At 40.8% G+C, this 15,093-nt stretch overlaps 2 protein-coding genes across 22 annotated transcripts in view; one reads left to right on the top strand and one right to left on the bottom strand.

Annotated features, from left to right (window-relative positions):
- LOC127011035 (uncharacterized) overlaps positions 1-15,093 on the bottom strand; it is a 42,601-nt gene that overhangs the window by 19,920 nt on the left and 7,588 nt on the right. The window contains exon 1 of one of the 20 annotated variants that reach the window (XM_050887932.1): positions 3,087-3,308. The exons of 15 other annotated variants lie outside the window; for them this stretch is intronic. In XM_050887932.1, coding sequence (XP_050743889.1) covers positions 3,087-3,284 — 198 coding nt within the window. In that variant the 5' untranslated portion in view covers positions 3,285-3,308. Of the gene's footprint in view, positions 1-729; positions 1,056-1,156; positions 1,227-2,877; positions 3,059-3,086; positions 3,309-15,093 lie in introns of those variants that run through there. 4 more of the 20 variants (XM_050887937.1, XM_050887936.1, XM_050887939.1 and 1 more) reach the window with 4 other exon arrangements.
- LOC127011037 (uncharacterized) lies at positions 11,915-14,288 on the top strand. Of its 2 annotated transcripts, XM_050887946.1 has the most exons (3): positions 11,915-12,280; positions 12,814-13,580; positions 13,662-14,282. In XM_050887946.1, the coding sequence occupies exons 2-3, from the start codon at positions 13,292-13,294 to the stop codon at positions 13,670-13,672; spliced, it is 300 nt and encodes a 99-aa protein (XP_050743903.1). In that variant the 5' UTR covers positions 11,915-12,280; positions 12,814-13,291; the 3' UTR covers positions 13,673-14,282. The 2 variants fall into 2 exon arrangements, with proteins under 2 accessions (XP_050743903.1, XP_050743902.1); XM_050887945.1 differs by having other exon boundaries at positions 12,814-14,288.

The following is a 15,093-nucleotide window of genomic DNA, read 5'->3' as shown; positions in this document are numbered from 1 at the left end:
CTTTCAGGTTTTGTTGTTATACATAAATTTCAAGTCTTCTCAATTTTTTCAATTGAGTATATGCAATATGAGGACAAGTGTGAACATGTCCTGCAGTGGGAAAGATGCAGGTCGCAATTTTCATCCGAGACAACCAAAACCAAAATTTTTATTTTCAATAGTGTAGCTTCTAGTTAAACATAAAAATTTGACTAAATGTAGTCAATTTCACATTTTCTTCTAAAAAAAAGAAAGTTAAAAATAACAAGAACGGAAGTTAACTTCGGCAAGCCGAAGTTTGTATACCCTTGCAGTTATAAAAAATAATCAATAATTTTATTAAATTGAATTCAAAATTCTTAAAAATATAAAATTGTATATTCCCAATATTATAAGATACGAGTAATATGTCAAAAAGCCCCAAAGCTATAATTTGTTTCACATTATTTCCGACCAATTATCCGATCGGTCCTATGACAGCTATATGATATAGTCGTCCGATTTTAATAAAATTTAATTCGAAATTCAGAACTAATTAAAAAATGTTATTTTTAAGCTTATAAGGTTATATGTTAAAAACCACCACAGATATAATATTAATTTCATATTTTCTGACTAATTTTCCAATCGTTCCTATGGCAGCTATATGATATAGTCATCCGATTTTGATAAAATTTTATTCGAAATTCAAAACCAAATCAAAAATGTTATTTCCAAGCTTAGGAGGTTATAATTTCAATATTATTTTACCACTAATTTTCCGACTGTTCTTATGGGGGCTATATGATAGAGTCGTCCGATTTTGATCAAATTTAATCTGAAAATTTTGGAGAAACATTCTTAGATAGTTGGGGTACACATTTACAAACTATGGTCAGTCTCAAACTCTTAAAAACAGCAACTAACTTTATCAAAATGTAATCTAATCTAACGAAAAACCAACACGCAGATCGATATCTATCTTTTATCGATATATCTTTTACTCTGCCAACATGTCCAGTGTGTCCTGTGTTGCAGAGATAAAAACTTTATTAGGTATAATTTAAAAATTCAAAAAAAAATTGGTTGTTTATAAAAATTAAAAAATGTATAAATACCTCACTTAATTTGGCAATGGGATCAAAAAAATTAAACAATTTTTTGGAGACTTCGAAAGCGAAAGAACGCGAAAGAGTACCTTTCTTCGCCATGGTCTCTATGGGGGGAACACTGACTCCACCACCACCAGCCATTTGAACCGGAGAATTTGGAACCGGAGAACGCGCTTGCTTTATTAGAGAGAAGGAAAGAAGGCAAGAAGATTAGGCATTGGCGTAGAAGAATAAGGAAACCTTAAACTTTTTATTAACACTACTAAAAAGATTCCTTTAACCCAAACATTGTTCACCAGCAGATTTCAAAGTTGGAACTATTTTTGCGTCTTGACAGTAAGACCATGCTATATGGTCTTAAAGGTAAGCTTTAAAATCTTCGGTCACACTACAAAGAATACGATTTTTCGACTAGTGAAATGGTATCCGATATGAGTACTAGGCTTAAATTCATAACTGGTGGCGATAGCGTTCTTTTCCATGTGCGTTTCGAAAATAATCAATTGCAGTTGAACAGCCACCTGCAGCCTTATACGAACTTCAACGCACCATTTACGGGCAGCCTCCAGACACCACCACTACCAGCGACCACAGCAGACCCCGCTACCCCCCAGCGAACATTCGGTCCATTCGAACCGATCTCGAAACAAGATAACTAAAGCTTTGTATTATTACTATTTTCGAGTTAGCCACTCCAAAAAAATTCGTTTGATTTCTGCACTATTTGTTTAAAATCAAAGTCCGATTAAATCCGACAACGGCAATTAATAAATCTCAATATTTTCTTCGATTTTCCTTTTACATTAACTTAACTTATAACCTCCTACGCTTGGAAATAACATTTTTATTTGGTTATTTGGTCAAAATCGGACGACTATATCATATGTCCCCCATAGGAACAAACGGAAAATTAGTGGTAAAATAATATGGAAAAATTATATCTTGGGTGTTTTTTAACTTATAACCTCCTACGCTTGGAAATAACATTTTTTATTTAGTGTTGAATTTCGAATTAAATTTTATTAAAATCGGACGACTATATCATATAGCTGTCATAGGAACGATCGGATAATTGGTGGGAAATAATATGAAACAAACACTGGGAGCTGTCGTAGCGGTGTCCGGTGCAGAACGAAACTTACGCCAAATTATATAAATAATAATGTTATCCTCACAGGAACCTGGTCGGTCCGAGCTCTCATTATACCCTTGCAGAGGGAAATAATGTGAAACAAATTATAGCTTTGGGGCTTTTTGACATATTATCTTATAATAAAGAGAATATAAATTTTTATATATATTTTAAGAATTGCGAATTCAATTTAAAAAAATTATTGATTATTTTTTATAACTTCGGCTTGCCGAAGTTAACTTCCTTTCTTGTTTTTTATTTATTCCAATCCGCAATATTTTTTATTGTAGATACCTCGTTGCTTGTTTTTTCGACATAAACAAATAAGAGAAGATTCTGACCCAAAAAAGATAACAAAAAGTTGTCTATTCCAAATTCCAAGACTTATCCGTATCCACATCCGAACCAAGCGCTAAGACTTCGTCGCCCCTAAAAAGGGTCACACCGGGTGCATAGCAAAAGCAGGAGACAGTGCAGCTAACAGCTTTCCAATTCTCAATGCTAAACACGGCTACTGCTATTCCGTTTACGAAAGATGTGGGGCTCAGATCGCGGACATAATAGGCCAAGCTCCCCATGTTTAAGCTGCTCCTACCCAGAATACATTTCCTCTGGCTGTGGGCTGCCTTTGTGCGATACCGAGGTTTTCAGCGGAGATAATCTGTGGTGGCTGACCTTTAGGGATCTGTTTACGCCTTTTCCACGCGAAACTTTCGGAAGTGGAGGATCTGCCAGTTAAAGTGGAACAATTTTCCCATGTGACCTGCGAGGAAAATTTCTCCGGACGACAACGAGGGACGATAATGGCAGGTATGTCGTAAGTTAGTCAGTTTAATGATATCAGTTCAGTTTAAATGATATCCTTCATGCTGGCCCAGTCTTACAGCCCGATCTAACGATCCAGATCCTGAAGTGGCGATATTTCCGATACGTCTACCATGCCGATATCGAGAAAATGTATCGACAGATATGGGTAGATCCGAAGCATTCCCCGTTACAACGCATTTTTTTCCGAAACGGCGAAGGGCACATTCGAGATTTCGAGTTACAGACGGTAACTTTTGGAGCCAATCCCGCGCCATTCCTGGCTATTCGAGTCTTGCAAATATTAGCACAGCTAAGACTCTCGGCGTACGATGAAAAGCGACGTCCAACGAGTTCTTCTTCGTCCCACCAGATCTGGCAACGGAAATTTCCCCCACGAAACGCAAATGCCTTTCTCTAACTGCCACGCTGTTCGATCCGGGAGGCTGGCTCGCTCCATTTGTTCTGTGTGCCAAAATCTTTATGCAAAAGAATTGGCTTTTAGATCATTGGTTGGGCATTGGCACACCCAGGGTGTCTATGCCGACAGAAGATTTCCAAGATCGCTTTTCCAATTTAGATAGAGCCTTGCGGGTCCTTGCGTATGTAAGCAATCACATCTGTCCGGGGTCCGTCTAGAGGCCCAGAGTTCCCCGCTGGGGAAAAGCTCATGACCATTTGTACTCAGCGTAGGTATTTTCCTGAAGAATACTGCTGCTTGAGTCAGAAGAGTCCTTCGCGGCAAGTTCAATTTTCTCCCTGAACCGTCTTAATCGGTCCAGATACTGGGTTGCGAGAATAAAGAACTTGATGAAGGCAGTAGTTAACTCCTGCAAGGTGTCCCCGACAAGTCAAATCCGACAATGGATAGACCTTCGTCGGCGCTTCCACCGCGCTTTTCCGAGATTTTCTGCAAGCCGTTAAAGAGTCGGTGACCCAGCAGCTCACCTGGCAATTCTTTCCTTCTGGGGGCACCCCATATGGGCGGCTTATCGGAGGCTGGTGTCAATAACTTTAATGCCTTATTTTACAAGTTCACCGCTATATGGAGTACACCTTTGAAGAGCTGTACACCCTCCTAGCGAAAAGTGGCAAGTTCCCACCAAAAAACTGCGCGTCGGCGAGATGGTCGTCATTAAGGATGACAATGACTTTCAAATGAGTGGCGACTCGGGAGAATAGACTCAGTTTTTCCGGGAACCGATGGCAAGGCCGCGTAGTCGACATTCGTACGGTGCGCCGCATTGTCAAACGACCAGTGACCAAGGTGGTTCTTCTTCCAGGAGAGCCGCCCAAAGCCACTTTGTAACGAACCGCGTGTCCCATAGACCATAGTCCGTAGCTATTATCCGCGTCATTGTTAGGTCTGTTTGGATAGCAGACGTACGAGAGGTTTCGAATCCTACAGAATTCATCCTCTTCGAAAGTGTCAGAGGTTCCTAAAGCTGAGCGCAGAAAAGCGGCTGCGGGCAGTGCTGATCAACAAGTACTGCCCCAACTGTCTAGCACACGAGCACTCCACTGGGAGCTGTCGTAGCGGTGTCCGGTGCAGAACGAAACTACTACACGCTGCTCCACATGCACCAGCGCAAAACGCTTGCCCATCCACCGTGCTCAGTATCTCTTTCAGCGTCATAGCGTCAACATCCTTCCCAATGCGCTGGTGGTTGTAGAAACCGGGGAGAAGGCGTTCGTCACCGCCGCACTCATCGATCCGTTCTCACCGACGAGCTCAATCGATGCGACCATGGCCGCCGCTTTTTGTCTGCCAACGACCAACGTGGGAGAGAAGAGGATCTGTACGGCGACGATTCGATCGAAAGTCGACCGCTTGCAGAGGAACGGTTCCATCCCTGCAAGCAAACGGGCAATATTTCTATCGCCTATCGTCCAGAAGTCACTTCTAAGTCACTTCTGAAAGATAGAAAGCCACACACACATTTCGATCACAAAGAAGTAACTTCTAAAACACTTCTGGACGATAGTTAGTAGATAGCAAAAATTTTACAAAAACCAACAGGGTCGCGATCTCGTAGAAGTATTTTCTCAGACACTTCTGGACGATAGATAGGTGATACAAAAACAAAGTTACTGGGAAAAAAGGACGCGATATTTGCCGTTACCCTTTATTTCTAAAAATTTCTCTCCCTTTTTACCTACGCTGTTGTTTTTCGACCGAGCGTCAGTTTATTTCGCACTTTGCTTGTGATCAGTACAGTTTTGTATAAAATTTGTGTGTTGCTTTGTTTTTCGGAATTTTTAAAATTGTATAACTCATTAAAATGTCCAACTTAACGAAGAGTGCGAATTTACGTAAAGCTGTACGATTAATTCACGATATTTTCACATTACCTGGCTCGATTGCAGTAAAATAAGTGTTCAAAGATTCTCCACCTAATTATAAAACGTAATTCGTCCAAATTTATTTTTATTTTAAATATAGAAAAAATTTTATTTTAGAAATGGTTATCATTAAATTTCTCATGTGAACGGAGCTGGACATACATAATATTATTAAGCAAGAAGTGCCGCCGTTTTGTGAAGATAACCACTACCAGAGACACTACGGTTAAAGGAGGCGACGGCGCCCATAGTTTCAGAAGGTTCTAGCTGGATCAAAGACATTTGCGATAGACGTTATAGAAATGTACCACACAGAGCTGGCAGCAAAGACGTATAATCATGGAAGATTTGCGTACGGGAAACAGTGTTGAGCGAAAACCACGACGCACCATCGGCGGGCCACATATTAATCCAAAGGACAACTGCTCGGATGGCAGTCCTATATGTTTGGCCAGGCACTCATAGAAACGCACGGTCGAGAAAATGTCAGACTTGCATGTAATTTATACCAAATCAATGCAGGTGGCTGGCAAAATGATTACCGAAGTGCCGGAGGAACCATAGCCATAGTGTGCGCAGATTTCGTTGAGCCCCTACCACGATCTGAGCACGACAACCAAATGCTTTTTATAGATAAGTGCCCGGACCACCGGCTACACAACGGAATTTCTTACCCAAAGCAGGGATCCTATATACTACGAAGAAACCGTAAAAAAATGCCAACTGAGCCTGCGGTGGATGACGTAGTATTGGCCAAGGAACCCCACCTGTCCAATGCGGCAACAGGATTCGATGCAAAACTTGCCCCAAGGTACGATGGGGCTAACCAGTATGAAGATTACGTCTCTCCAGTGATCTACAAAGTACTCCACATAAATCCAAATGAAAGAGCGGATTGTCCACGTTGGCGAGCCTAAGCAACAACAAACAAAAGCATCGAACGCAAAAACTAGTGGAAGGTAGCAGCATTATAAGTCATCCACGTGCCCCACAGAAATTACGTACATTAGGATTTCACACTGATCCAGATTGCGAGGCAACAGGATTACACGTCAGGCCTAAGAGTGAGTCATCCATACGCCACGCAGAAAGGATTTACTCTAAGATTTTACATTGATCCAGAATGCGAGGCATAAGGAATATGCGTTGAGCTTAAGCGAGAGTCATCCTTAATCTACGCAGAGAGGACTATCATAAGGGTACGACACAAGGACATGAATAAGGTTGTATGTTGAACCATGTTGAAGGCAAATGGATTCTGCCCCGGGCCAAGAAGTAAGCAAGGAAAAACAACCTAAAATGAAAAAAAATATTAAATTTCACCACACCGTGCTGCAGACTGCGGCCAAACGGTTTCCGCAGGGGTCAGGGTAAGGAAAGAACGATAGGACTCAAAGGATACGAGGATTCACAGGATAACAGCCTGAGAGAAGGAACGAGCTTCATTTCGTCTTTCAAAGAAAGAACTGCTAGGCAGCTTCCTGGCGTTAGTCTTGACTATCAGCACGAACTGAGCGAAACCCTAGTGGGTCCATCCAGGACAGATCAAGGGACAGGCGATCATTGTCTCGTATCTCGCAGCAAGCAGACCAACAAAAGCAGCTACAGCTGGTGATGTTGCCAGCTTATGTTAAGAAACAACAATAAGATGAAGGTGAATGCAAAGTAATATATCTTTGATGATATTTTTCTCAGACTAAAAGGGTATACTATATTCGTCAGAAAGTATGAAACAGGTAAAAGGAAGCATTTCCGACCCCATACAGTATATGTATTCGTGATCAAGATTACTAGCCGAGTCAATCTAGCCATGTTCGTCTGTCCGTCCGTCCGTCCGTATGAACGCTGAGATCTCGGAAACTATAAAAGCTAGAACCGTCAAACTTGGCATGCAGATTTCTGGGGTTCCTGCGCAGCGCAAGTTTGAGGTGCCACGTCACAATTTGTAGCGACTACGGATTTCATACTAGAAAAAACATGTTAACTGCAATGTATTTGTCTTATCAATACCTATCGACTGACCGAAAAAAATGTGCCACGCCCACAAACCTCCCAAAACTTTGTGTAACGCCCACAATCCGCGAAAATATGTAGCGCCTGTGGTTTTCAAACTAGAAAAAAAATGTTAACTACAATGCATTTGTCTTATCAATACCTGTCAACTGGCCGAAAAAATGTGCCACGCCCACAAACCTCCCAAAACTGTGGTTACCACAGGATTTATGTTAGAAAAAATTTATTTGCTAAAAAAATGTGCTACGCCTACTCTAACGCCCACCAACCGCTCAAAACAGTGGTGGCCACAATTGTCATGATAGAAAGAATTTTTATACCCTTGCAGAGGGTATAATGATTTCAGTCAGAAGTTTGTAACGCAGTGAAGTAGACGTTTCCGACCCCATAAAGTATATATATTCTTGATCAGCGTCACAAGACGACTCGATCTAGCCATGTCCGTCTGTTCGTCTGTCCGTCCGTTTCTACGCAAGCAAAGCTATCGGGCTGAAACTTTCCCAAAAGTCTTATTTCTATTGCAGGTAGTATATAAGTCGGAACCAGCCGGATCGGACAACTATATCTTATAGCTCCCATAGGAACTATCGGGGAAAAAATTAAAAAAAAATATATTTTTCGTGTTTTTTAATAAATACCTTTCTAAGTTTTTATTTGGTGTTGAATTTCGAATTAAATTTTATTTAAATAGGACGACAATATCATATAGCTGTCATAGGAACAATCGGATAATGTCAAAAAGCCCCAAAGCTATAATTTGTGTTCCATAAACAAATTATAGCTTTGGGGCTTTTTGACATATTATCTTATAATATTGGGTATATACTATATATTTTTAAGAATTTCGAATTCAATTTAATAAAATTATTGATTATTTTTTACAACTGCAAGGGTATATAAGCTTCGGCTTACCGAAGTTAACTTCCTTTCTTATTAAAACATTCAAACCAACATTCAAACATTACTAAAGCCCATGCTTTGCTATTCAACTTACAGAATTTACCATCTTTATGAGAATTTTCTTTTAGATTTGTTCTCTCAAAATACCATTTAGAAATGCAGTCTTAGTGGATATGGATAGGATGAATTCTTGCAACAGGAGCAAATGTCTCATAATAATCTAAAAGATACTCTTGAGTGAATCCTCCCGGTAGCTGGAGGTTGCTGCCTGTTCTATTTTTTAAAATCATTGTAATTAATTGGTCTGCCATCCCAAGGTGTGCGCATTCCAAATTCCAAATTATCTACTTTTAATTGCATACTAGGCAATTCTTTACCAATTCTTTCAGTTGGATCGGCCTTTTTGTAAGTTGTTGTCTGACTAGGCTGTTTATCTGATTCAAAATTATCAGATTTTTCATCCGTACTCTTGTTTGGGATATTTGACTCCTCCGCTTCTGAAATAATTTCAGGAGACAATTGTATATTATTCATACTATCACTCTGAATACTTTTTACCAGTTCAATACATTCATTCAGGAACTCTAAGTCATTTACACAGTCCTAGTATTCTCCATATATACCATTGCAAATTCCTAATCCGGGTGCTGTTAACTCGGTGTTTGCCAAGATGCCCTTTCCTCAACTGCATTCCATCACCAACATCGAAATGGTTTTCACTGGAAAGCTTGTTTTTGCTGCAAGGACTCGGTGCAAGCAAGCAATTTGTCCAAATTTGCCGAATCAGAGATGGTCCGCCTCGACAGACTTCCTACAGGAATTCAACTAGGCGACGGTCTACTCAGCCAACTTCAGCAAACTAACGCCACCAATGAAGAATCGGTTGTACGTCGCTACCCGATCAAGCGCTTACCAAGTTCGGCGCGTGCTGTTATCGTAGGTCTGCTTGAAAGCTCTCCCATTACCACCCTCGAGTAGCTTGCAACTTCTGCCGATGCTGTGATGGATTCCCTTAACTATGACACTGCGGATAACATGTGCGCAGTATCACAACAAAACACCCACCACGCTTTACAGGAGGAACGCATCACACAGCTGGTTAAACGCCTGGATCCAGGGACAATTTTGCTGGTACAACCGTTGGAAATCAACAAGGCAGGTCCGACGGTAGTAACCCAAATGCCTTACTACGCTACTCATTGCTCAAAGTAAACATCTAAAAAAGCTAATAATAACCATACACTGTTCGCAGCCAATGGAACAGCAACCCAATCTCGGTAAGCGGCGACCCAGCACATGACTTTTTACCATAGCCGATACGAAAATCCCAATCATTGGTTCAGACTTCTTGCAGCACTTTAATCTCCTTGAAACTCGAAATTAGTTGTTGCCGAAACACGCCTACCATACTGCGGTATGTTTAGCCAACAATCAATTGCGGAGATCAGGACACATAACATTCACTGCGAATTCTTTAAACTATTGAAAGAATTTAAAGACATCACACAGCTTAACTCACCTCCTCCTTAAGCAACAACCGCCACGTCACACACTGCATCGAAACCAAAGGCTCTCCACCATTCGCCAGGCCCAGAAGACTTACACCAGAAAAATTCCAAGCACAAGAAGTGAGTTACAGTATTTGATCAACCTTGGCGTTTGTCGTGCGTCAAAAAGCCCTCATGCCTCCCCGTTACACATGGTCCAAAAGGCTACTGGTTTATGGCGTCCGTGTGGCGATTACTGAGCTCTCAATGCCCAAACCATCCCAGATCGGTATCCTCTTATCACACATACAAGACTGCAGTCACATAATTTTCAGGAAGCTCGTATTTTCAAAGATCGATCTAAACCGAGCATACCATCAAAATCCCATCGAGGCTCAAGATATCCTCAAAATTACTCCTTTTGGAATATTCGAATTCACCCACATGACTTTCGGGCTGTGCAACGCGGCACAGACATTCCAACGATACATGCATTCCGCATTTTCAGAGATGGATTTCGTCTTCGTGTACGTCGATGACACCGCGGTTGCATCAGTTAATATGGAGCAGCACCATTACTTGTACATCCAGCATACTCTGCGCAACTGTCTCTTTGTACAGGTGCAAGCGATTTCGATGGTTCAGTACTATATCAAGTCATCGATGGCCAGTTCCAACCAATGGGATTTTTCAGTGTAAAATTAACTGAAACTCAACGCAAATATAGCACATATGATCGAGAGCTACTCGCTATATACCTCAGCATCAGGCACTTTCGGGACATGCTAGAAGGAAGAACGTTTGATATCCGCACAGATCATAAACCTTTGGTATACGCTTTTTTCCACAAACCAGAAAAGCCTCTCCACGACAACTTTGGTAATTGTATTTCAATTTGCCAATTCACAACCTCTATCGTGCACGGGGCTGAAACTGAAAACATTACAGCAGACACGCTTTCCCGCATCTCAACCATCGAACCCGAAATTATCAACTACAATCAACTCAGCATCGCACAAGCAAGTTAAGAAGAACTTAAACGGCTACTGAACGACAACACCACAGAATTGCAGTTAAAGTCAATAAGCATTCCTAACTCTAAAAACTCTATAATTTGCGATCTTTCTACTTCCAGCGTGCGACCTTTTGTTCCAGAGCCTCTCAGGAAGATCGTCATCAGCAAACTACACAACTTTTCTCACAGTGGAGATGGATCAATAATTAAACTTATCAAGCAACGCTTCGTATGGCCCTCAATGAACAAAGAGATTTTTCAATTCATTAAACACTGTATTCCTTCCCAAAAATCGAAGATTTCCAGACACGTCCGCACGCTGCTGCAGCAGTTTACGCTTCCTGCACAAAGATTCGGCCACATCAATCTGGACCTCATCGGATCAGGCCAATATAGATACTGTTTAACAATTATTGACTGTTATATACGTTGGCCAGAAGCCATCGTAATCGAGAACATGCACGCCAACACGTTAGCTTCTGCACTCATCGGCTCGTGGATTTCAAGATTTGGAGTTCCAGCCCGCATCACAACAGATCAGGGCAGACAGTTTGAGTCCCAATTGTTCCATGAATTGTTACTACTGCTAGGAATAGACCACCTTCGCACAACAGCATACCCACCCGCAAGCAAACGGAATCATCGAACGCTGGCACAGAACACCGTTATGTGCAAAATCCGTGTAAATTGGCCACAAAAACTTCCACTGATCCTGCTCGGGCTGCGTTCAGCATTCAAATAAGACATCAAAATAACATCAGCACAACTTGTGTACGGAACAACTCTTCGCCTTCCAGAAGAATTTTTTTATCAAAAGCCCAATTTCAAACCTCAAACTGACTTCGCAAAGGAACTGGGGGAAATTATGCGAGAAATACGGACTATCCAGACGGCACACCCTTTGAAGTGAAAGAAAAGCAATCAAAATACTACACCATAAACACCGCCACTCGAAGCATTAAGGTGTCTATAGACCTGCTCAAGCCCGCCTTCATCGAAACTCAGCAGCAAATTATTCCACCCTCGAATTCATCAAGTGACTTCAGCAACAGGATCGACACCGTAACGACTCCTATTGTTAACCAACCTTTAAGACCGAGTCGTACAATTAGACTCCCTGTTCGTTTTACAACATGAAGTCTGGGGAGAGTACTGTGGCGATCATGCTTTCTGCCATCTGGCATCTCTGGAAACTCCTCAGAAGATATATATCAAAAAACTCTCTCTGGTCACACACTCCTTTTAAGCACCACGCTAGAAAGCTCAAAAAGTCACTCACATGTAACAAAGTACAAAATACACATAAAATATAATTAAGCCTACCGGTTCTGCGTTTTACTTAAGTGCAGAACTCACTGTGATTTGGAAACCAACCATAATTTTATCAACAACTACGTCTCTTGCCACCGCGTCCCACAACTTATAGCAATTTTGTTCATAGCCAACAAGTATATATTTGAATGATCATGCGTTCAGAAATTCCATTTAATTGCGGTGTATGTGGAACTCTTAAATGGTAACTTATGCCTTTTACTACAATAATCTTTCAAGGATTCAAAACTTTTATGTTGATTTTGCAATTTCTGAAGAAATAAAATACATCCGATTTATAAGTCATCAAAAAGGTTTACAGTAATGTGTATATTGATCGACAAAGATAACATAATAGCTTCTTCCATCAACACTAGAAGGAGTTATCGGACCATAAACTTCGCTTAATATATTCTTTATTATTTACTTTTCAAATGGAAGTCTATCTTGCTTACCATTTATGCAGGGTTCAAATAATTAATTATTAATCCTTATATTTTTTACAAATTCTACATCTTCAAACATATTATTTCGAAAAATTTTCTAGAACCTATCCCTTGCTAATATGTCCTAATCTTTCATGCCACAAACTTAAGCTTTCATTTCTATATGAGTCAGTTGCATGTGCTTTATGGTTCAATTTAATATTAACAATCGATTCATTTCTTCAAATACTCCTTGTCCATTCATTGATATTCATACTCCCTTTAAATTCAACTTCAATTGTTAAACCTGCAGCTTGCATCTTGGAGACGGACAGAAGACTATGTGGAATATCTTTGAAGAACAGAACATTTTCGCGTGTAATGCTCGAATTAAGATTGCTGCGGAGTTGGACTGTTCCCTTTGCAGAAGCATATATTTATGCACCTTGCTTTACAATTGCAATGTCGATTGGTGAATCCAGTGTCGAATAGTTGGAGAACAGATTCAAGAGCTTTATTATGTGGTCTGAATATCTGTATAACTTTTGCCCTCCCTCAATATGTATGTGTCGGAGAGGAGACAAGTCAGTCTCTCATTAGACTAAGACCATAGGTCGTGGTAGGATATACCAGTTCTAGTATGATGTGGAGTCAGTTTGTGAACTGAGGCCGTGTGTGGCTTCGTTGTGTTGCTGGATCTGGTCTCTCTATTTTCGTTACCACTCGATACTTCTATTTGTCCCGAGTTTTAGCGTGGTGTTATGTTGAGAACTGTTGAGTAAGTGGCGGCTATGAGCAACAAAGGCAACGAAGACTCGCAGCACCATCCAGGACTTGAAATGGAGGAGCAGCAAGCTAGTGATCAAGCGACGGATGAGGGCCGGCGTGGAGAAGACTTCAATTCTCCGACATCAGAAGTGGGATTCGGCTCTAACCAAACTTTTTATAGAGAAGTATTCGCTCTGTTAGAACAACAAAACCGGAACTTTCTGGAACTGGTTAAGAAGCTACAGACGCCGGCGAATGAGTTGCAACAGACTAGCGAGATTTTCCTGCCGAAATATAATCCGGACGTTGTTGGTATGGATGCCACGCAGTGGTGCGCTATGTTCGACATCATCTTACGAGAAAAACCATTAAGTGACAGCGCTCTTATCTTAGCGTTATCTTAAAACTGGGAACCAGAGACGAAGCGAGCTAAATCTGCGGAAATCAAATGTTACCAGTGTGGAAAACTAGGCCACAAAAAGCAAGACTGTAGATCTGGATCTCAGAGTTCGACAAATGGAAAGGAGTGGCGGTTAGTGCAGCCTCGTCATGGAAGGACAAACGTAACATGTTACAGATGTCAGGAGCCGGGACACAGCCACAAATTGTCAAAAAAAAGTACAGAATGCTGGGTTGGGAGTGAGAACGGAAAAAAGAGTCGAGCTATGCGCTATAGTGGAGCCTCAATCGAGTATGCTGGTCAATGGTGAGAGATTTCCAATTACATTTGATTCGGGAGCTGAGTGCTCATTAATTAAGAAAAGCGTTTCTAATAAGTTAGTTGGTAAGAGAATTCATAACGTTATTTAGGGGATAGGCAATGCCAATAAAGTTGTTCAGCCTACTAATTTTGATAAAATTGAAACGGAAATGGTCGAAAATGAAAAAGAAACTTTAATATCATTGCTAAATCAACATTCTCTATCTTTTATCGAAGGCACACCGCAAAGTCGTGTGAATACTGCGGAAATGCATAGTCGTTTAATTGACTCGACTAAGACTGTGCAAAAGCGACCATACAGATTTAGCCCAAGCGAACGGGAGTTAGTACGTGCTAAAATTAAGGAATTGCTCAAATATAAAGTTATCAGACCTAGTAACTCACCATTTGCGAGCCCTGCATTGTTAGTAAAGAAGAAAGACGGTTCAGCAAGGCTTTGCATTGATTACAGGGAATTAAATAGAAATACCGACAAGTTTCCATTACCTTTAATATCAATATCAGGCTAGCGGGTATTACCAGATTTCAATGCATCCTGAATCAATCGAATATACTGCTTTTGTTACTCCTGATGGACAATACGAATTTCTTGCGATGCCTTTTGGATTAAAAAACGCACCTTCAGTGTTCCAGAGAGCTGTTTTAAAGGCGCTTGGCAGTCTTGCTCATTCGTTTGTAATTGTTTATATGGATGATTTATTAATTGTTTCAGAAACGAAGGAAGAAGCGTATGAACGATTGAAACTTGTATTAGATGTTTTAGTGAATGCAGGATTTTCTTTTAACATTTCAAAGTGCTTTTTCATGAGAACTACAGTGCGCTATCTGAGCTATGAGATACAAGCAGGGGAGATACGTCCGAATTCTAACAAAATAGAATCACTAGTGGCGTTGCCCCCACCAAAGTCAGTTGCTTCTTTAAAACAGTTCATTGGGTTAGCGCCATATTTTCGCCAATTCATTCCGGGGTTTTCTCAGCTGATGAAGCCGTTATATTTTCTCACATCTGAAAAGACTAGTTTTGATTGGCAAACGCAAGACGAAGAAATTCGCAGTAAAATCATAAGTGTATAAACAAATAAGCCTTTCTTGATTATTTTTGAC

The sequence above is a fragment of the Drosophila biarmipes genome, chromosome 2R (assembly GCF_025231255.1).
Source record: "Drosophila biarmipes strain raj3 chromosome 2R, RU_DBia_V1.1, whole genome shotgun sequence".
Classification (NCBI taxonomy): domain Eukaryota; kingdom Metazoa; phylum Arthropoda; class Insecta; order Diptera; family Drosophilidae; genus Drosophila; species Drosophila biarmipes.
The sequence above is the reverse complement of the archived record's forward strand: the minus strand, read 5'-3'. Positions and strand labels throughout refer to the sequence as shown.